Source organism: Polyodon spathula, chromosome 4 (genome assembly GCF_017654505.1).
Source record: "Polyodon spathula isolate WHYD16114869_AA chromosome 4, ASM1765450v1, whole genome shotgun sequence".
NCBI lineage: Eukaryota > Metazoa > Chordata > Actinopteri > Acipenseriformes > Polyodontidae > Polyodon > Polyodon spathula.
The window spans coordinates 58,410,380-58,434,536 of NC_054537.1; the positions used below are offsets into that span (position 1 = coordinate 58,410,380).

The 24,157-nt window shown below is 39.8% G+C and overlaps 1 protein-coding gene across 3 annotated transcripts in view; it reads left to right on the plus strand.

Annotated features, from left to right (window-relative positions):
* The window catches only part of LOC121314673 (histone-lysine N-methyltransferase SETD2-like), a 113,190-nt gene that overhangs the window by 65,798 nt on the left and 23,235 nt on the right, over window positions 1–24,157 (plus strand). For 2 of the 3 annotated variants that reach the window (XM_041248161.1, XM_041248160.1), the window contains 10 exons: window positions 1,413–1,547; window positions 3,665–3,793; window positions 4,289–5,275; window positions 11,522–11,570; window positions 11,863–12,070; window positions 16,080–16,767; window positions 18,272–18,397; window positions 21,539–21,675; window positions 23,481–23,589; window positions 24,025–24,078. In XM_041248161.1, the coding sequence (XP_041104095.1) occupies window positions 1,413–1,547; window positions 3,665–3,793; window positions 4,289–5,275; window positions 11,522–11,570; window positions 11,863–12,070; window positions 16,080–16,767; window positions 18,272–18,397; window positions 21,539–21,675; window positions 23,481–23,589; window positions 24,025–24,078 (2,622 nt within the window). The remainder of the gene's footprint in view (window positions 1–1,412; window positions 1,548–3,664; window positions 3,794–4,288; window positions 5,276–11,521; window positions 11,571–11,862; window positions 12,071–16,079; window positions 16,768–18,271; window positions 18,398–21,538; window positions 21,676–23,480; window positions 23,590–24,024; window positions 24,079–24,157) is intronic. The other variant, XM_041248163.1, reaches the window with a different exon arrangement.

The following is a 24,157-nucleotide window of genomic DNA, read 5'->3' on the forward strand; positions in this document are numbered from 1 at the left end:
ACTGAATGAAAATAATATCCATGACAAACCACAACACACATTTAATGTAGCTGAAACTGGCTTCATCACAGACCCAGCATCTGAGAAAATCCTGGCTCCCAAGAGGACAAAAAATGTCTACCAAATCACTAGGGGTAGTGAAAGAAAACAAATAACCTTATGCGTGACTGGCGGCTGGGATAAGTCTGCTTCCATAATTAATATACAAAGGTAAACACCTCTAAAGCACATGGTGTCAGAATAGTGTACAATTAGCAAGGTATACTGTGTCTCGTTATGGCTGGATGGAGAGGTCACCTTTTTGGATTGAGAGCACACAGATAATGATGGTAAAGCAGATACATCCAACAGCTGTGAGTCATCCCTGATCATTGACAAGACCACCTGCTATGCAGTGTATTTCACTAAGCCTGTTTATTATATTGGGAGACGTCTGAATGATTGCACTCCACCTGAAGGGGGATAAATATGTCATGAAGTTTCTGAACAGGCTGCCTGGCAACATGTATGTTCTGCCTTCAAAGGGCAAAAAAGAAAAAGCTGAAAGAATTCATCTTCTGCAAGGCAGAATTGGAGAGTGCTGGACCATTCTATTTACAAAATCATAACGAAACAGAAGTAATGTATAAAAAAGTCTTTCGCTCTACGAATGTTGCGTTTCTGTTATTGTTTCCAAAAAAAAAAAAAACTCTTCTGGTTTTAAATGTCATTGTATACAACAGTAACTCCAAACACTATTCTGAAATGCTGTTTTTGTAAATCCTTGTCTCTCTACAGTGTAAATATCTGTCTGTTTTTAGTTTGCTGGAATTGACAGACTGCGCTGAGTTAGGGACGGGTCTATAGCTGAAAAATATATCCAGATATTAAAAAATATAAACGCAAAGTCGCTGAAATTACTGACATTTATTTTTTTGTCCTGCTGTGTTTATGTATTTTTCTGCTCATACTACTGCTTGGTCTATATTTGGCTTCCAAATTATTTTATATGATCCGCTGCAGTAATGATTGTAGCACTTTTTGATTTATTTTGGACACTTAATTTTAAAATACAGGTCTAATTTCACTTAACTGACGGTACTATCAGTTGAGATCTGTAGGTCATACTAAACCTGCCCCGGATGCCTGTGTCTACCAATCATGAGTAGAGCCCAGTTATTGGCTGTTGTCAAGTGTCAATCAATAAATCATGTCCTGTTCCTGTCTTGCTTTCTTTTTTAAATTGAAACAAGCTAACAATCGCATCAGGAACCTGCAATGGTACATATAACTGCATTGATTTCATGGGGGAGACTAGATTTCACAGTCCGTGGCGCGTTTTTCATGGCAGTGAATTTGGTAGGATCCTATTAATAGTCAATAATATTGAACTAAAGAAATTTATTGTTTGAACCCCATGCTGTCCCCTGCAGGTGGACGAAGAGCTAGAAGCTTTACTGGAGAATGGAGATGGGCTGTCAGATGAGAAACAGGTGCTGTCTCTCTGCCGGCTTATGGTGAGAGTGGAGACGATGGAGCAGAAACTCACCTGCCTTAAACTCATACAGGTGAGTCAGCCAGAACTCTGCAGTGAATGCATTGCAAGAAACATGTGAGTGATGGGGGGAATGTGTGTTGATTTTTATACAGTTGTTAAGAGATCTAGCATCAAAAATAACTTTTTTCATATTCGATGCTACTGCTATGTGCATTTTTTTTTTTTTTTACTGGATGCCATTTTTTGATATCTCTTGCATTCATTCGGATCCAGTGACCTTGTGAATCGCATCATTTACATCACATTAAGCATATGGAGAGCTTGATAAGGAAATTAATTCTCTGAATTCAGATGTCAGTTATAGGTTGAAACATTTTCTTTTCCATACTTGTTAAACAGAATAATCTGAGTGTTTGTAGAGTGTAGTGGTTATTCTACAACATGTAGCCCACAACACGAAAAAGGATTAACTACATTAGACATACATGTGTGTGTGTGTGTGTGTGTGTGTGTGTGTGTGTGTGTGTGTGTGTGTGTGTATATATATATAATATATATCGGAATATATCCGATATATATATTGAGTTAGCGTTACGGCTGAGGCTTCCTTTTCACCCTACACACCGGCAACACAGACACAGAACTGCATTTTTATTGCACTTTTTATTATTTACAACAAGCAAAACAAATATTAAGTACCTCTTTCCTCTGCAGTCCCATGGCCTTCTGGGAATTGTAGTCCTGCAATGCCTCTCAGACTACAATTATTTCTCCTTCCCCTACTCCACCACACATCCCATCCCCCTTATGCAAAGCACAACACTGCTATTCCAATCCAAGGCCACCTACCCACCCCCCCTCAAAAAAAAAAAAAAAAAACCACACATCCGCCCTAACAATTGGGTGTACAAAAGTAAAACTTTTTATAGCTAAAACAAACAAAGAGAAGATCACAAAGGCCCATGAAGTAAACACAGTATTTAATTTATCTAATAAAACATTATCTTCACAGAAAGTTTGTTCTGCAAGAAGATACATAAATAAGGATAAGTTAATAACAGAATTAAAAGAAAGACTAATGAGGCTAGTGGAATACTTTTACAATTACACATATGGAATCAATTAAACGCACCACCACTGGACTCCTCCAGAGGGAAGAAACAAATGGTTAGACATGTATGTTGAAGTAGTTGGAAATTAAATAACAGACCTTAGAAGTAAAGGTAAACTAAATTTAACTACGAATAAAGAAATTACTGAAAGATGATAGCATCATAAGACCTGTAGATAAAGGTTCTGGGGTGGGTTTAGTTCAGATTAACATGACCAATGGAAAAGGCCAACCAATTATATATTTTTTATACTAATACACCAAATCAGTTTTTACAGCAGTTATTTGATGTATTTGTAAAGTATTGTTCCGTTAAACTTTTTGTTTATATTATTATTCTACATCATTGCACAGACTCCACATAAGTAAACAGAAAATTCAAATAAACAGTCTATTAATCAGAAGTCTATGTATAAATATATAATATTTTTAAAATGTGATCATACATCATACTTGTATTTGCAACATGTTGCAAATACTAAGATGGTTTGCAAACCTAAAACTTACACATATAAACCTACAATGGAAAAAAATAATGTACATTCCATTGCATATGTGTACAGATATTTTAACTCTATTCCAGTAAAAAAAAAACAATGGAAATTAAAAATAAAACTGCGTACATAATTTCACTGGAATACTTACAAAAATGAAGAGATTAAACAAATGTCAGTCTACAGTTTTGGTTTTAATCACAAAGGACAGTGACTCTATACCTTTACATAACCTTTAACCTGACAAAACTCTCTTTACTTAGGATTGTCTCTAGGTGACTGTAGACGGGTCACCCCACTATGTGATGCAACAGACTTCACGTTGGTCTGAAGATGGTCCCATTCGTCTCTACACCATCTAAGCGGAACAGTGCTAGAAAGCCTTGTCATTCTCGCGAGTCACCGCCAGAATAGACTGTTAGAGGGCGGAAAAAGCCCAAACAGTCGAGAATAACAGTGAAAAAAGTAGTTTTTATATATATATATATATATATATATATATATATATATATATATATATTTTTTTTTTTTTTTTTTTTCATATTCACCTGTATGGCTGGTGTAAATATCATCTTTCTACAGAACACCCAGAATCCAACCTGTCTGAAACTGTTCCTGGATCACCACGGGCTTTCCCTGCTCTGGATCTTCATGGTGGAGCTGGGAGAGGGGAAGGGCAACTCCAGCAACAACATGAAACTGCAAATGGAGGTGAGGGTGAGGGAGATGGGGACTCCCAGAAATACTGAAAACACACGCTTACACGGACATTGACATGCAGAAAGAAAACATTAAAATATACTAAAGTTCCAATATACACTGCCATGTGGTGGCTTTAATAGTACTTCTACAACATGACTTATAAGAAACCCTATATTGGTGATACTGTTTTGTGTATCTTTTACCATTCCATTCCAGTGCTGAATTAAATAGATTCAAACCATTGCTTTTAGTTTTGGAACAAAGCTCTAAGGTTTAATTGAGTAATTAATAACATGGTTGGCACAAGATCATTGGCTGGAATGCCAGTACCACACATAAGGACCACTGCTGTATATTTTGCATGCTTTGCCTTTTTCTTTTGTTCTTTCATAAGTTGTTGTTGTTCATTCCACTCTTAAGTCATGTATTCTGTCCCAACACACGTTTTAGTTCATTGTGTTTTTTTTATTCATTTTAAATAAAGCATCCTAATTTTTTGAATAGATAATAAAGAGCCTCGAGGTGCTGCCAATATCCACTAAGAACATGCTGGAGGAGAGTAAAGTCCTACACTTCATCCAGCGTTGGGCCCAGACCAAGACTCTGCTGCCCCACGTGATCGAGCTGGATGGCTACTCCAGTGAGAACACATCGCGTGCCCAGACCCCCCTCAACACCCCCGATGGCGCAGGTTTCAGCAAGCCCACCCAGGAGCTGGACACAGAGACGCCCAAGAGGGCCGTCTACCGGCGCCTTAAGATCATCAGTGAGAACAGCATGGACAGCACACTTTCTGATGCCAGCAAGGCCTCAGACGGGGAGCTGGAGGCCAAGGATGGCAAGGAAGAGGATGAGGAGGAAGAGGAGGAGGAGGAAGCAGACTCCTCACAGGCAGACCTAGCTGAGAGCCAGCCCTGTGAAGGTCAGTCCGCTGAGTGCAGAGTGTCCCAGGACAACAGTGTACAGCCCCCTGACAACGCAGACAAGTCCCAGGATGAGCCACAGACCGAGCCCCGGCCTGAGGGAGACTTGCAGGCCATGAATGTGGAAACCAGTACAGAGATTGAAGACATTGGGGACTTTAGGACTGAGAATGGAGAAGCCCTGGCTCCATGTGGAGAGGCTAGGGACAATGAGAAATCCAGGGCTGAGAGTGGGGTCCCACAGGAGGAGGAGGGGGAGGAGGAGAAGGAAGAAGAGCAGGCTAGCATCCATCCAGGCGAGCCTGAAGGAGGGGACCCCCACACCCAGTCTGCAGCTGTCCAGCCCGGGAGTCTTTGCAGTCAGGCAGAGCTGAAGGAGCAGCCCCAGGCTGAAGATCCCGAGGCCGGGCCGAAGCTGGAGGAGTCAATGGCTGTAGAGACGCCCTCTCAGGACGAGGAGGAGGGGGTGTCTGACGTAGAGAGTGAGCACAGCCAGGAGCCCCCCCATAAGATCGCTGACATTAGTGAGATGGCCTCCAGGCTGCTGGACAGTTGGAAGGATCTGAAGGTAATAATGTTAGGGAATCATTTTTAACCCCCCAATTGCACTGCAGTTTGAACCATTCTAGGTTTTCCTGTGAGCCTTAATTATAACCTGTACATAAGATGTGTGCTTTGTATAATTAAAGTTGGGCATGTGTAATTCAGCTGGCACTAAAAGCTGCTATACAGTGTGTGTCTTAAGTGATACCGTAAACCTGTCAGTGTTTCCCTTTCAAGTACGAAATGTAACCATTACCTAATGGGTGTTTACCTTCTAAAGAAACCTGAAATATTGTATGTCAAAGCTACACGCAGAGCTTGTGACGCAGTCATGTCATGAGGACTGCAAGCACAGATTTCTGCGTCAGTTTTCCTGTCAGAGAACTAAACCTGACAGCAAGAGCCTATACCGAGAAGTTATCTTCTTCTTTTATCTGCATATATTACTTGCTAATTTTATGTATTATACCAATTTCTGCGATTTAATTATTAACGTTGTTTTACACACAGCCTGTTTATATCCCACAGCGGCCGGCGGCTCCTGTCGCCTCTTCCCAGGGACCAAGCAACTTATGTTGGCTGACTAGTGCTCTCCTCACAGGCTGCTATAGCTGTGGCTGGAGTTTAAAATACATTTATTTTTGGTAATGATATTAATGTTTTCTGAACTGTAATTGTTTTAGTATTTTCTTGTGTGTCTTTCTGTCTTTTTTTCACAGAAAGATGAGCACAGCTGCTGGACTCAGCAGCTCAGCGTTGGCCGAGATGCGCGCTTTGGCTGATTGCTTGCAGTCTCTCCCACAGTATCTCGTTGTTGTTTTAGTTATTGCTTGCATCACCATTAACAAGGCTGTTAGGGCTCTAACAAGCAGACTGTCCAGAGTCTCGTACTTGTACTGACTGGTTTGCCAGAAGCGTGTACAGGTGGGTACCGACCTGCTACCGCCCCGGTACCGTACTGACTTGGTGCAAAGTCATTGCACCGGATCCCAACAGCTGTACCATGCATGGTCCAGTACCAGAGTACTCTGTTCAGGTCATGACCCGCCTCATGTCTGTTTGAGCAGACTGAGGCAGCTATTGTACATTAGTGTACACTGCGTTGCTACTTGCATCATGTCTGGGTTTTATCTCTGTGACTTATACAAGGCCAGTCTGCCTGTTGAGGATCTCCAGTACAGGCACACACAGAGCTCATCATCGGCCACATTCATCAGTTGGGCCTGTCAGTAACTCATGCAAAAAGGCAGCTTACATCTTCAGAGACTGCCTCCTATCTGGAAGTGTGCTTGGACTCCAGAGTGCGGAGAATAGCTGCCTGTTTGGAGCTTTTCCAGCTCCGCAAAGTGCTCACAGTAGTGACGTTCCAGAGACTTCTGGGCTTGATGGCAGCAGCTTCCCAGACCCTTCCTTTGGGTCTCCTGCGCATACGCCCTGTCTAAGCCTGGTTCAACAGCAGGGTTTTTCAGCCTGTGTTGAACCGTGGGCATCTATCATGGTGCTGTATGTAATATGAGGGGGGCACTGGGTGGGATGTGGAAGCCCCCTTGGCAGGGTCTCCGTATAAATCTTTTGGAAGTGCTGTCAGTTTATCTGGCTTGCAGATGTTTTTCCAGGAGGTTAAAGACATTTGTTTGCCCGTACAGGCAACACTACAATGGTGGCTTACATAAATCACCAGGGCGGCATCAGGTCCCCCAGTCTCAATTGCGTAGACCACAAGCTTTTGCTCTTGGAGCACAAGAACCTCCTCTCTCGAGCAGTACACCTGCCCGGGGAGACAAACTGGGTGGCAGACCTCCTCTCAAAGGAAGTCCCTAGCACCTCAGAGTGGAGGCTACACCCCAAATTGTTGAGCCTCATTTGGAGACTGGAGTTACATTTATTTTCCTTCTAGGAATCAACCCATTATCACTTCTGATTCTGTGTAACAGGAGGTGGGGACCAGTTGGCGATTAGATGCCTTGGCACACCTGTGGCTAAGGCAGTTGTTATATGCCTTCCTACCGCTTGCAATGCACCCGCTGTGTCTGGAGAAAATCAGACAGGACCTGGCCAGCGTGCTATTAGTAGGCCCTTCTTGGCCAAGGAGACTCTGGTTTTCAGTCCTGATACTGCTCCAGAGCGGCCAGCCATGGAGAAGGCCCAAGCACCGCAACCTGCTCAGTCAGGCATGGGGGACCTTAACACACCATTACCCATTGAGCCTACAGCTCTGGTTTTAGTCCCTGAATGGCTGCATTTAAGCTGATACTCTGCAAAATGCCAGAGCAACGTCCACGCATTCCCAGTACAGGTGCAAGTAGGGCATCTGCCAGATGTGATGCCTGCCTCTGGGTTTTGACCCCACGACCTGTCCCATGGCAGTTATACTGCAATTTTTTGCAGGACCTGTTTGACAAGGGGAAATCCCCCTCTGTGTTAAAGGATTGTCTGGCAGCTATTTCAGCTTGCCATGTTAAGATTAACTCTGTCTCCCCAGAAACTCACCTCCTAGTGGGGCAATTTTTAAAAGCAGCTCAGCAGCTTTGGCCACCTTTGAAAGATATTGTTCCTCACTTTATCGCTCATAGCGGCTTTCTTGCTTGCAACTATCTCCACAAAGCGGATGAGTGAGATGCAGGAATTCTCAATTGTGAAAGCCTGCTTAATTTTTGCAGAAGCTAGGAGAAAAGTTACGCTCCATACCAATCCTGCTTTTTTGCCAAAAACTATTTCGCCATTTCATGACAACCAGTCTGTAATTCTATCCACCTCCTTTCCAGTCTGACAGAGAGCAGCAGCTCCATCTGCTCTGTCCTGTGCGGGCACTAGTGTATTATGCTGACAGGACAAAAAGTTGGAGGCAGTCTGGTTTTTTTTTTTCTACAATGGGATGAAGTCCCATGGTCAAACCCTGTCTAAGCACAGTTGTCCAGATGGATAGCAGACAGTCAGGACTGCCTATGAGCTTGCCAATTTGCTCTCCAGAAACGCTCACTGCCCATTGCATCAGAGGAATGGCAACTTTGTGGGGTTTATTCCAGGGTGCATCTGTCAAAGACATTTGCAATGCAGCAGTGTGGGCTACTCCCTATACCTTTTACTAGGTTCTACAGAATGGCGTGGATCCTCAAAACCCTGGCTTTGGAACTAGAGTATTGAGGACGGCTTCCAGGTTGACCCTTGCGACATAAATATAGAGGTTTCTCCCTCAATTTTCTAGTCCTAGATACTTGGTACTGTGGTTCCTAATGGTAACGCACAAGACAGCCTATCGGCTTAGCCTTGTAGCATTGCAGTCGTTCTGCAATATTGTCCATGGTGTGGGTCTAAGTTTAATTTAAATAATTACAGTAGTTCAAATTTAATGTGCGTTAATCAACTTGAATGAATACTATATGACCATTACCATATTAGATCACTGACCCTAAATAAAGACAATCTATTAGTTATGTTAAATCTGAATATTCATTCACGTTAATTAAGACCTCATCATAATCATTTTATTTAATGACATGTATAAGATCGAGGAATTACAATGAACACACAAAACACCCTCAACCGCAACAAGGTAGGTTAAAATATCGTAGCAGTTTATTAGATAATAATACTAATGGTACAGAAAGGAAAAACTTAGAAAATCATCACAAGGTAACAGTTCACATAAACACCAATGCAGCACAAGTAAACACTTACTCCTTGAATTTGTATGCTTTTATTGTTTCTCAATAGGGCATTTAAACTACAGTACAAGTAGAATCCTATTGCTTTCCTAACATCCAGTATACGTTCAACATTTCATTCTAACTCCGTACATTAACTCCTCTGTCTCAATCTCAGTACTGGCCAGTATATGCCAGCAGGTGATGATGTCACTCTGCTGACAGTTCCCTCAGCTCAACTACACAGACAGTGGCCTTGTGTCTACTGCTCACAGGCTAAATAACTCTAGTTAAATCCAAGCATTTATCATTTAAATGCAAAACAAAACTTTGTTCAATTTCAATTCTTCTAATAACATTTCACAGCTAAGGCTGGACTACAGTTGTTTAATAACAATTACACAAGTATACTTTTAAAAAGCACTTCATATGACAATATGAGTTAAGCAGCTTAGTTACTTTAAGGTTCAAACTGGTTTTTCATTTAAGAACTATTTTATCCATTTCAATGTGTTGTAATTACAATTAATGACTCTAGTTCCACAAGGGAAAGGTAATGAAATTATGCTCAATGGTTTCTTGAAGACCCCAAAAGTCTGCAGAACAAATCTTCCATTGTTACATTTTTGCTTTGTTTCCACAAATCTTGAAACCCGTTGGGCTCCTTTATCTTCAAAACCCAGGTGGGGGTTTCACACACATCCTGTGTGTTTTCTTCTTTCCTTGAATGCTTTGCCTCAAAGGCAGACAGTCTCGTTATGCTGTGGTTGCGACTGGAAACAGATGCTTGTATCCAAGCCGGGAGTGATTCTTTTCGACACATAGATAAATATATATATGCTCTGAGCACACTCTTAAACTCAGGAGAGATGTTTAAGGAGCACAGAGATGTTTTAAACTCCTGTAAGTGGTTTTGTTCGTGCACAGGGAGTGCTATATGTCCAGACAACTTTTTCAAGAACATGACACAGACTCATTTAATTTGAAGTTTTAATGAGTCAGAGCAATAGTAGTGCTCATTTTGGTTTATTAAATGCTTTAAAAATTGGTAAAGTGGTTGCAGACCACTTTGGATCCCTGCTAATAGGCAGCCTGGGCGTTTCCAGTGCCTTTACAGGTTTAACAGCGTTAGTACTTCAATACAGTAATACAATGGTTATCATATGCTTAGCCTTCAGGCTATAAAATGCAAAAAGCTAAAGTGCCCACCACTATGTTCTACAACATTCAATATATCACTCTCTACAGCTAAAATATAAATCCTGTACCTTATAGCAATGCATCAATATAAAAGTGATGTTAAATTCAAATATATGCTTGCCTTCCAGTGTATGGAAGTGTAGTGTAGGATATATTGAAAAATAAGAACTCTCTTCAAAGGTAGAGACTTGACTTCGACCAAACAGCAATCAGTTTTTCAGAGATCCTCAGAGCATGGATCACATCAGCTTGTAGTTAGCAAGTTGAGCGATACTTGACTGGGATTTTACCTTCTATTGAATACATCAGGAGTCCCAATTAAATCTGATCATCAGTCTGTCTGTCTGCCTTGACAGTACTTATCTTTTAGTTAATGTTATATTCTAGAAGCATCCGGTCAACTCTTTTTAAAACTAACTGGAGTTGATCAACAACCTTCATAGCTAATTGAATATAACTTCTTTCCAAAAATATTGGAACATGATCTCTTAGCTTTTCTTTTTTCAACCCCTCCTTTTTCTAAAGTCAGGTGAATCACAGTTCACAGGATCGCTGCTATAGTACCTCACAATACAATACGAGTTTATATGTGTATTAAGAGATGATATTTTTATATATAAAAAAGCAACATCTCATCACCTTTTCAGTTTAGTTTACTTTCATATACAGTTGTGTTAACAAAGTGTGGAATAAAAAGACTGTAGGGGTTTATGACAAGCCTTTGAATAAGCATACAGTGGTTAGTTCAGTTATTACCATTTAAATCTAAACTATAATAAAACATGTTAAATATAATAGTCTTATATTAACTTGTACCATGCTTGGACTAAAACTGACCTCTCTCCTTTTCTAAAAGTTGCCTGCACAAGCAGGTTTCCACACACCTTGTTTACTTGCCAAGGCTAGTGTTTTAATTAATATGAAACTCCACTGTAAGCAGTTTTCCAAATTCACTGCATGAAGTTATTTTTTGGCCGATTTCAAGAGACGCCTGGACCGGTATCTTTCCAGATAATACAAAAAAACTTACATCCTAATTTTTATAACTAAGCTCTCCCATTATTTTCTTAATATAATGAGATACATACTCCTGTTTGTCTTAAAGCACCTTCCGTTGCTGATAATGTGTGTCCTCTTGATTTTGAGGTTTGTTAGATTTTTTTTCATGTGTGCCAAGTTTCTGTTTAACAGTAAGACAGTTGTAGGAGAATTGATGGGTTTTAATCATACCTTCCTCAAACAACTGATTTAGTTTATATATAGTTCTTGTGGGTGAATGTTCTAGGTTAAATATGACCAAAAAAAATGTAGCAGTTTTTCTGATATTTGGTGCAACACTAGGGACAAACAGGTAACTCGTTCTGGAGAGATTTGTTGTGGTCGCAGGATTTGCAGCCTGTGATGTGTTCCTTTTGCTTTGTGTTCAGGAGGTATACAGGATTCCAAAGAAGAGTCAAGTCGAGAAGGAGCCACAGGGTAAGACCTCTCAATTATTATTTTAAAAATGTAATCTTTTAAGAGATTTTGTTTATTTCTGTGTTCTCATTGTTACATTTTTTTCCTTATTTGCCTTTTTTTTCTAAGTGAAGTTATATTAAAGTTCTAGTAGAAGTTAACCTTTTCAGTGCTACCTTGTTTTTAATCTCTGGACGTTATTTTTCACATTTCCATATTACTTCATGTTTACACACCATTCGATCAGATTTTTTTTTTTAATAGCATTACCAGTTTGGTTCTTTTTAACACGTTTTGTTTGTCGTTCTCGCAGAGCGAGGTCGGGACAGTCAGAGTCTGCGGGACCACCCTCTGACTCCACGCACCCCCTCGGGGAGTCGAGAGAGGGACCGGGACAGAGAGAGGGACAGGGACAGAGAGTCCGAGAGGACACCCCACAGCAAGGATCGAAACAGGCGCCGTTCTTCCCTTTCCCCCCCACATTCCATCTACGAGAGAAGCAACAGGAGAGGAGATGACCGGTAAGGGGGCTGCAGTGACTTTGAAAATTGTTAACTCCCATGGTAGTAGATTCACATCTGTGGGATCAGAAACTAAATACTTTGCCACTTATAATGTAGCCAGATTGGAGGTGAGCTGCACCTAAAAACACAAAAACAACACTTTAGAAAGAGACTTATGCTCTTAGCAAATTAACTTTAAAGGCATTAAGTTTTGAATTTGTTGGTATCAAGTCTGCAATAAAATGCTCAAGGTTTTAGAGACAAATCAGAAATCTTGTCTCATATAGGAAGCTCTTCTTTAAAAAGAGAGTGGTGAGAGTATGGAATGGGTTTCCTAGCCCGTTGTCGATGCTGAATCATTGGGATCCTTTTAAACCTGAGTTGACTAAGCCCCCATTCACATTTGCGATTTAAGGCGGTTTAGGGCTGCCTTTTCTCATATGTAAACGCTCTAAAAAATGAAAGGCAGCCCAGGCAGACATAGGGCCGTCTTTTCGTATCACAAGTGACAAGACCAATTTGGTTACGTAGCTTAGTACTCCCATGCGCACGAAGGGTAAATAGAAAGATGAATACTCTGCTAGCCTACACAACTGGATCGGTATTGAGCGGTAATTATTTCTACATCATAAAACTTTTAATTATAAAATATTGTTTTAATTATTCAATCTAGTAGGTTAACATTCAGGTTGTTTCTTTCATGCAATATATGAGCTGCAGTGCATTATAAATTAAGCTTAAGTTGTCACAGTTACCTTTTCTTCCTGTTTAGTAACTGGAATATAAAAACTGCAGGATTGTGGATCTAAATAATGATCATTAATGTGGCGACTTGGCATATTTAGCCACCATTATATATTTAACATATAACAATATACATAGATACAGAAGTGTGTGCCTTTACATTTAAATGCCAATTATTTCTTTTGGCTGGTTGCTTTTACACACATATAAAATATTGTTCTCATCCACAGATGGTAAGGTTGTTGATGCACCATAACATTAAGTTAAAATAGTCAATAATATGTATTTTTTTAAATGTATACCATAACATTGCTACTGTGCTGCATTGAAAAAATATATAAAGATAAATCTGCTACAAATCAAGCATTACTGTATATCCCAGTAGCTGCTGTTCCATTTTAAAAAAATTTTAAAAAAGCAATTTCCCAAATTTTAGGCCTGTTTTTCAGTAGTGTGAACTGGGGTCTAAGTTTTGAGATTAACCAGCTGCTAGGAACTGAATGAGCAGTGATGTGCTGAATGGACTGAATCTCTGGTTTGTAAATGTTCTTATGTTCTTAAACTGTTCCAGAATAATTAAGGGACATTTGGAGATGTGTGTTCTAATGTGTTCCATATCCCCAAATCTTATGAAAGAGTTGGGAATAGGTGGGGAGTTGGTTGATTGCAAAATGCAAAAGTCCCCCATTAGTCTACTCTCCGTGTGCCCAAATACTATGTAATGACTATGGACACCGATACATGCCTGGCATTGATTATGCATATTGGAAATTAGTGTTTTGAGATGTGCATGTATACCAGAGATGTCAACTGCTATTTTTTGGCTGTAGCAGCTACCTTTTTGGAGGTATAAGGCAAAGGGGTATAATACTACGATTTTTATTAAATAAATAAATGATGGATACTCCCTGAACATTTATGAAATATTTTTTCAATACTATGTATGTGTATCTGTTGAATAATGAATTAATCTGTTTAATGAATTAATGGTTCTTAAATAATACTGTATTTCACTGACAGTTTATTGTGGCATTTTAACTGACATACTAAAAGCTCTGAGCCGTTAGCTTAGTAATCAGTTTAGGGGTCCTTCAGTAACTGCTGTGCAAATGTCACCTTGCTATCATCATCAATTGCATGTTTACTTGTTTGTTTGTCAGTAAGGCTGGGATTAAGTCATGGATGTCACGGATACCATGATTTTAGTAGAGAACATTGAACTTTACCATCACATCTTGAAATTCTACCTAGGGTTCTCGCAAGCGCTGTTGAGCGTAACGGGTCGTTACGTTGTTACCTGGAAAAATGACGCTGTAATCCGGCCGCTAAACTGCGTTTTCAGTTTGCGTAACCGCCAAAAAAAAAAAATATAATCCTGTGAAACATTGTTGATTTTTCCATTATGTGAGAAATTGGTTTGCTTAAAATACCTGTTTCAGCTCTCAGTACTCTTCAGTGGGTTGGTTGTGACAGCACGTTCTTTAGTTTATTGCGTGTAATGGGTGCGACACGGAGACGAGATTGAACATTCCCCCTTGTTGACAGATGAGACTAGATCCTGGGTGTGCCCCCGATACACAACTCTGTAACAACCAATACCATTACAGATCTTTATTATTATACCATAACTACGTTCCCTCTAAGACCTTCATTTAGTTAGCCACTGTGGCTAAATAACTTAACATTTTTTAGCACACTGGAAAAACTTTAGCCACTTAACAATACTTTAAAGAAGTTATAAACATACTGTTTCAACAAGGCAAAAAGACTTGTGTTTTATCTGAAACACGTAGATATTTGCCATATAATGCCAGACCCTACCATTTACAGTACACATAAATATTAGATTTAATTTGCACTAGAATTCTGATCCCCAGTTAATAAATGCCAAACTTAGTCCCACATTACAGATTTCCTAAATTCTGAGTAGGTTTACAGAGATATTCATGTACTGCATAATCCTTTACATTATTGTGACTGTGATGTGGTTTTCTTTCCACTACAGTATGGTAAAGCAAAATTGTGCCAGTAGACAGTGCTATTAGTGTATGTTAATATTAATGCATCCCTGACTAACCGCAGCTCTAGTTACACAAGGTTGTACTAATGTGATGAATATTATTAGTAGGATTTTACAGTCACTTACTGTGTTTTAAAAAAAAAAAAAAGTTTTTTTTTGGTTTTTTTACCATGTTCTTTCACCTGTGACTAATGACAGTAAATATTGCATCGATGCCGAAATTAAAACTCAGTAAATCAGAGTGAGACAAATCCTTCTTTTTAAAATAATAAGTGTGTTTATTATGTCTGAAACCATGACTGCTTCACCTCCCTGTCAATATTATTATGGTCATATTTTAGTTGTGTGCATGGGTGACTGGTATTGCTTGGGCTGCATCTTTTGAAACATGATTCTGGTAATTGGTATGTACAGTGTGTTCTATAACATTTTTTTTTTTTATCTGTTTGGATCCCATGTAGGGTTTCTTTTTTGGTTTTGTGTGTTTGTTTGTTTGTTGGTTGGTTTGTTTGGTTTTTACATGCAGCGCCATCTGCTGATTGTTTCTATTAGAACCTCTGTCCTGCTGTTTGTGTCATGCATATATTACGTGATCAAGCTAAAGAGCTTTCATTTGGCAAAATGAAATCAAACTAAACAGTCTATATTTGACTCGTCTACCCGCACACATTCAGTGTGCTGGCAGTCTTACACAAGTACATTTTTCAAAGCCTTCGCCACCGTGCCAAACTTCTGGAAAAGTAGTTGCGCCACAAGGGAAAACGTTTCGCTTGTGGCGACGTGGTGAGTGGCTAACAGGAACGTAGCATAACAAGCTGGGTGAAATAAATAAGTCGTTCAGATGAAGAACAGTAATGTGTATTCCAAACAGTTTTGAGAGATTCAATCTTTTTTATTTCAAGGTCTTTAGAAAAAAATCAAAAGTTCCACAATTTTACAATAATCCTTTTGTATGACTTCAGTTTCCCATAAATAGATTTTCTTATAGTATGTATGTTTTAAAATATAAAATGTGGGAACAGTACATGTCCAGTTTTATTTGCGATAAGTGGAAAAAACGTTTTTGTTTATTCCTTATCATTAACCAGGTCATTGGTTTTTTGATTTCTAGGGACTAGCAGCCACTGGCATTAATAAAAAAAAAAAAAAGACGACAGACCTCTTCGCTCGGCATATGCTACTATTTTCTCCTTTCAGAAGTTGTTTTCACGTGCCTAACCGTACACATCCTATATGCATGCTGACCCTGTCCTCTTCCCTTAGGTATGATGTCCAGAGCAGCAGCAGCAAGAAGAGCAGGACCAAGGAGCGCAACAAGCTGTCAACGGAGGAGCGGCGCAAGCTGTTTGAGCAGGAAGTGGCTCAGCGTGAGGCTCACAAACAGCAGCAACTGCAACAAACCCTGGGGGTTGGCTCACCCATGCCCTACGATACCCTGGGCACATACGCCAGCAGCAACCACCACAGCTTCTACCCACCAGGCTACCCCATTCAGACCTATGTGGACCCCAGCAACCCGAACGCAGGCAAGGTCTTGTTGCCCACCCCTCCTGTGGAGCCCATGTGTGGCACACTGACCTATGAGCAGATGACACCCCAGCCCCTTCTCCCAGACCCTGGCCTACCCTCACCCACACAGCAGCCCGTCACAGCCATACAGCATGTGCCCACACCCATCGAAGTACCCAGCACTCCACAGTACATGCAGCAGAGCGTGCCCCAGGACACTGCTGTGGTTGTCCTCTCGGGTCCTGCGCCAACAGGACAGCAGCAGGTTCAGGGGCAGAGTTACGCCTTGTGGGACCACAGCACTCAGCAGGCCTTAGCAGTGCAGCCACAGTCCTACCAGCTGGCACAGCCACAGACTGCAATCTACTACCAGGGTCAGCCCTGCCAGACAGTGTACAACATTGCCACACCCTACACACAGACCAGCACTCCTGCGGTACAGGTGAGGGGCATGCTATGGTGATTTATTAGTCAGTATCTTTCTATATGGGATAGACTTACTCACTTGAATTGTTCATTGAAACTCACACTAGTCCTGCACCTGAGTTTTTTTTACAACTACCTATATATTATTTAATTGAGCAAAAGAGTTTGATGGTAAATATATTGTTCCTCCCTTATTGCTATTCAAACAGCTCCTATTAGTAAATCTTCAGACCACATATGTGATTTATTCATGCTTTGATGATTAATGTGATCAGCAGATTTACAAGGTGCTGTGACTGTTCAGACTCTTGGTAACTAGTCATTTCAATAATGTACCTGAACAAGAGAATTTCTGAAACCCAGGACTGGGTGGAAGGCTGTTGTGATTTAAGCCTGGCACAGTCAGTACATTGTCTCTAGGAGGCACCTTCCCTTCCTGGCTCCTCTTCTCCAGGGTTATCCGGACCCAGTTTGTGTTGTGTTGTAACACTGATGAAACCATTGGCCAAAATGTTGCCTTTATTTGTTTGTTTGGTTATACATAAGTTACTTATAACTTTAAACACTCTTTGATATAGGAGTTAATTCCCCTGTTTACACACTAAATATCATTTTGTGGCAATGATGGTCCACAAGGAGTATAATTTTCATCATCCAAGACTCAGAACCCGATGGGGGCTATGGTTATTTCTTGATTTTAAAAAAAGGAAAAAAAAAAAACACACACACCACCCACTCGATATATAGCTGGTGTCGGGGTCCAATATAAATCTGCTGTATATTGAGGGCTGAGATATAGCGAGAGACCCATTGAAAAACAAATAGGCTAACAAATACTATACAACCACTTCCTTGTTTTATCGGGGGCATCAGGGTCCAATATAAATCCTTATTCAATCTGCTTTTTCTCATTTTTCGTATAAAAAAACAACACACAATTTTAATTTGTATTGCAGAGGACAATTGCTTCTCATCAACTTAAATCTCCAATTAATTTTATGAGTCTTCCTCTCTGAAATGCACAAACCCGCTGCTTTGAAAGAATCCATTGCCAACATAGGAGGCTTGTTGCTAGTGCATTGCTGCCACAAGTGAACACCTCATTGGCTAAAATAAAAACTGCTGCAGCAAGTAGATATTTAATTTGCTTTGTGTTATTGCGAGATGCGTATGTATATGAAAACCATACGATATTACTACTTTTTTAATTGTTTTGTATAATTTTTTGTTTGATATGCAGTATGAAATAGAACAAACAGTAATTCTAAGTGAAATTGTATTTTGCAACTAAGGCATGCACAGTTAGACTGTAAAAATGGGGAGCCAACTCCAGGATCGCGATATATCAGAATCTGCAGTATAGCGAGGGGCAACATAACGAGGGGTGGGTGTACATCTGTATATCCAAAGAGTGTTCCTGATTCTACCAGCATCGCTTCAGATAATTATAGCACTGGGCTTTTTCCTGGTTCAGATGTTTTGATTTTGATGATGATTCTTCCCCTGCTGTACCTCCTTAGGGCTATGCACAGCCCACCACCCCGTACATCCAGGGCCAACAGGTGTATTCGGCTCACCAGCAGGGGGTGGTGTTGCAGCAGGCAGGAACAGTGACCACAATCGTAACGGCACAGACAGTGCAGCAGGTAGGCACAGTCCTTGACATAGACACCCTAATGTGCACTGCTGAGAGCATCACTATTGGCTCCTGAAATTTAACCAAATTAATGATTTATCAAATGGTAAAATATCCAGAGAGCACTGTATACATATGATATGATTAGGGCTTCTGTTTTTTGGTTTTTATTAATTTCATTTTTAGGTGCTTGTTTTTAGCTATTTGAGTTTTATGTAAATCGTTTTTTGCAGCTCTCTCGCTTTTTATATACTGTATGAAATTATTTTCTGGTTACTTTCCAAAATTCTTGGGCATTTTTTACTGTCACATTATGTATAGTAACTTGACAGTACTTGCACAATTGTAACTTCTTTCTTTTGCTGTCTTCCACAACAAAATCCTTATGGTCGCATATTCTTCTGGTTTTTATGTGTTTTAAGGCTTGGTGATGCCTAATTTATCACCATTGATATATCGTTTTTTCAAAAAAGCCGATGCATCAATTAATAAGGATGCACCAAATCCAATTGTTTTGATTCAGCTGAATACTGCATACTGAATCAATCTCTTTCTGAATCTACAAAAACTGAAAAGAAAATTGAAGGAAACTGTTGAATGAAAAACAGACTGGCAGCTACTTACCAGGGATGTGCAAAATCTATAGTTTTGAGCCTTTTAGTTAATAGTATATATCCCTGAATAAGATTTCAGTTTGAAACTTACACAATTTACCGCTAGCCCCCTCACCCCACAATAGAAACGTCAAAATATAGAACTGTTTACTTTTACCTTTACAAGAAAGGAGAGCTGCATCTTTGCCTAACCCTCTTTTGTTTAATGATGTTTCAGCCTCTGTCACTTGATCTGACAGCTATGAGGAAAAAATTACCATGGTGAGCAACCTGAATTTCCCTGCGAAATAAAACCCACATTGATTTAAATGCACCTTGTGTGTAAAACATGTCAAATAAGCTATAAAAATATTTTAATAAAACAGCAGTTTCCAAATGGTTCAACTTGTATTGGCACATTACAGTAACGTAATTTAATTTACTAAAGCATATTGTTAAACAACGTCTTGCACATCTGACAGTTATAAAACAGTAAAGTTATAAAAAATATATATTTCTGTTGCTCCATTTTTTTTTTTATCTCTGTGTTATCTCTAGAACACGTTTGACAGACTAAGCAACAAAGCACAAAAGTCTACAACGGTTTACCATTACTATATATTACAGGTTTACTTCATAACTTTACTCAATGAAAAGTGTGATGTGCTGTTGCATATGGGGGTATGTTTGCATACAGTAGCTGCGTGACTGTTTAGTGCGTGCGCCACCAGTAATTTAGGGAGTTCAGAGCTGCGACAGAGTTCATCAAACGTGTTCCTGTTATTAAATATAACAGTTGCGTTCAGTAATGGATTTGTGTCTTATTTAAAGAACTGCACACATTGGAGGGATGTATTAAAATGGATGTGCGTGTGGGCGGATATATGATTCGGATTCGGTTCACTGAATCCTAAGTATTCGGCCGAATCCGAACCCTGCTCAAAAAGTCGGTATGCGGGCCAAAACCAAATCCTGGATTCGATGCATCCCTATCAATTAATCAACGTTATGAAAGGGTTAAAAAAATAAATATCAGTAATGCATGTGGAAATGTGCATTAATTTTCAACATTGTTAGTAAAGGTTTAAAAACTATTATACTGATTTTTTTAAGCTACATCAGTTTGTGCATAGCGTAAAAAAATATGATAACATGGTGGGTTGGCGGGTGAGAAGGTGAGCTCAATCACACGCAGGTTCAGTGAGTCAGACCTGAGGCGAGCAGGGGAAACTCTGCGTTTTGAAATTCAATACATAATTGCTAATTCCTTTGCTTAAGACCTGTACACAGAAACGGTGCACAAGCTTGACTATCAGTACTGTTCAAACGATATGATGCATCGATGGATCATTGCATTGCCTCAGCCTTAGTGTGTTTAGGCCTTTCTTTTACATTTTGCCACAGTTTGCAATTCTGTTTTAAATTCCACAATCATGTAAATCAATCCTGTCGAACTGTTAAGCCTCTTCGCCACTGGCATACTCTATCAGAGCGATTTCACACTGCTTTTGATAAAGCAGGGCCGACTTAGGTGACAGAAGCGAGTGCACAGTGCGCGTATCAATGTCCCAGAAGCAGGTTGTTAAGGACACTTCCGTTCAAGCTTCTCTGGATTGAATTGTTTGCCCAGATATTGATTTAGAGCAAATGTTTCTTCATCCATGCTGCAATCTGGCTCATGGTGTGTCTCCTAGTAAAATATGGCTAAACAGAAATGTTCCTTGCAGAAGTGAAACCTTCATGCAGACGTGGCTGTTTGTTATTTTAGTCGGCTTACGAACAAATGTCATGCATTTTTTCTCACTTGATCCGGGTCAAAGTGTGTCGAGCCACATCCTGAGGTGGGTCGCTGGGACCTGGGACAATCTGGGCACAACCCAGGTACGTGGTTTCACACTACGCAGAAATGAGACCCGGGAAGCCAGAACCCGGATCGGGACCCAGGTAGAAGTGCCAGTGTGAAAGGGGCTTTAATATAGCTTTAATTCTTGTGAGCAAGAACAGTGCTCCATATTATATTGTAATCTCGTTTTAAATCCTTACAAGCTTGTACATTCCTCCAATAATAACGTAGGAATTTGCTGCCACTCAGTAGTTGAGGTGGGTTTAAAGTATTCACAACGAATCGATGAGAGATGTAAATCAGGAAGGAGGGACATTGCCCAACTACACTGGGAAAGTATTTGAAAAAAAATGTGAAGGTTATGTTATTAATTTTTTCATGAGGAAAGGGGTCAAGTCAGTGTGACTTGAGTATCCTTTTCCAGTGTTTATTGGATATACACTGATTTCTTTTTTCTTTTTTTTGTATCTGGGGTGTTATCGGTTTTTGTTGGTTAAAAACAAAAATCAGAAGCTCTAGATGTGGTCTAAGATAAATGATATTGTGGAGTAAATTCTCAGCTTTTTGAATTTTCGGTTATGATGGATGTAATTCATATAATTGTCTATGTATTTTGTGTTTTTGCTTTAGTTTTTTTTGTATTTGTCAAATGGCTGTAATTCAGTCTTCATTCATTCATTCATTTTTTTCAATCTATTGCTTCATTCTGCGTTAGGAGTTGTTGGTGTCAAACAGTGTGATGGACCTGCCCCCTCCCTCACCCCCGAAACCCAAAACCATTGTTCTCCCTCCCAACTGGAAAGCAGCACGTGACCCAGAGGGCAAGATCTACTACTACCATGTCATCACAAGGTAGGGCTGCTGAAGAAACTACTGTCTCTTTGAGAAACACAATCTTGTTTCCATTATGGGGTGGGAAAGGGCAAGGTTACTCTACAACAGAACTAAACTCTCTTTACCAGCACACTGTTTATTGAATGTTCATGGAGTACCATAGTTTGTGTGTGTGTGTGTGTGTGGTGATTGAAATGATCCCAGCATGCCATGAACATTCATGGAGTGTTCTGTTTATCTGTAGATAACAAGCACAATGTATGGAAAACAAAGTACAGTAGAACCTTGGCGTTACGAACACCAAACCTACGAACTGACCCGTCAACCAAACATCCCACTTTGAGACGAAAATATGCAATCACTCAATTATGCGTACTGTGCAATCAATCCAACTCAAGTTTAATCGACTGTTATGGCAAGTAGAAGAATGTGGTATTGGGAAATTGTCTGCGATATTAAGATGGTCTAAGAAAAGAAAACTAACAATTTTCATAGGAGACAGACTGCAGAGCACTGAAACCAATGTATCTTGTGCAAAGCTGGTGATTATTTTGATAAAACACTCCATAATACGATGTGCTTGTCTTGGACAAGGCAACATTACTGTACCAACACATGTATCCAGACAGATTTCAAAGCAAGTAGAGCCAGTTTTACATTTTAGTTTTCAACAAATCTCTTATTTGTTTTTTTCATGCAAAAGGAGGCTAAATAACTGGGCAAGCTACATCAATGCATTTTATTTCGAGTGTTCAGATTTATGAACAACCTGCTCTCCCAACTCCTGAGGTTCTACCTTTTAGATGTAAAATAAACATCTGAATTCATATGATTAATTTCCTTAGCTCAAGATCTGTATCTGCTTAGCAACAGTGTGATTCTCCTGGTAATTGGATTTGAATGATTTGTAAAAAGAGATCCAGTAAAAATATAAATATTTATGCAGCAGTATTGATTATGAAAAAGGAATAAGATGCTAGATGTTTTTGTATAAAGTACCCAGTACACAACAGTATATTAAAGCTGGGTTTTTGTTTTTAAAGCCAGCAGCTTGCTGTAGCAGAAAGGGTCTGCCCTTTGTGTTTTGTGGTGCTACAGATAAACTGGAGGGGGAGAATGAGATCACAAGTGTCACTCCGTAACTATAGCAACCCACTGCAGAGGCTATCAAGGGATTCAACTGTGCTGAAAAACTGATTGTTTTAATTATATTTATGTGATTCTGGAGGTTAGGAGAAATAATGGAATCCAGTTGAGCAGTTTTTACAGTAAAAAGGCAAGATCTTGAGAGGGTTTTCCTGCAAAGGAAAGCGAATGATACTTTGCTTTACCACCATGTTGCAGAATGGTGCAATTGATGTAAATTTAGGCATAAAAATGTGTTTAGAATACACCCTTCTTTGAGTGTAACAAGGGTTAACTTGATGTTGTTAAAGAGTTTTAAGATGTCTTATGCAGGCTGCAAATTATCTGTGACGCCAAACACTAATTGAAACTGCTGTCTTTTTAGCCCACAGCAGTATTGATAAGACCTTTATCTGACTGACTGGCAGGTTAGGTTTCAATGCATATTTTATAAATACCTATTTTATTATATATTTTCATGCAGGCTGCAGTTGCCTGATGTCTGATTATAATCTGCAGAAGGCTTATTCGTGATTTGAATAGTTTAGACCTGCTCAGTATCTTTTTTTTTTTTTAATATATTTTTATGTTAAGTGGGATGTTATTTATTATGTAAAAAAGTAAAGCATCAGTACTGGGGCAGATCAACATAGGACTGAGGGTATCACAGACTGTATGGTTTATTTCTCTTTCCCCAGACAAACACAGTGGGATCCCCCTTGTTGGGATGGGGGCAGTGATGTCAGTGTCGACCATGAAGCCGAAATGGACCTGGGGACCCCCACATACGACGAGAACCCCACCAAGGTTACCCCACAGCACTACTTGTGTTTGCCATTGTTTATGCCCAGCATTGGGGGTGGGGGGGGGGAATCCCCTACAATTTGCATGCTTGTTTGTCTGGTGTTGCTCTGTATTCGATTTACAAATCAAGGTGTTTTAGTTGTCAGGATGTTTATTTATTTCTTTATTGCATAGCTGTGATGTTTAGTTTTGCAGTTCGTCATTAGCTTCTTGACTGAGTCATTAGCTTTATGGCTGTTGTCGAGACAATTGTGCATTACTTATTCATAAGTTCACACAGTATACAGCATTCAGTCTGCTAAGTCTGTGCGGTCTGTACAAATCATGGAATGATTTGCAATGTTCTTTGACCATGGCATAAGCATGATTTATGGTATAATGTTTTGTTGTGCAGTAGTTTTTTTTGTGTGGTGTTTAACTCTTCTATACATTTTTCAGGATTTATCAATGTCTCAGGATGGGAGCTTAGAAGGGACACCTAATGCTTACCAGGTATGGGCCCTCACTGTTTGATTTCTAATGGATACCATTGGTGGAATAGTCCTGGAATAAAAATAAAACAGAAAATTAG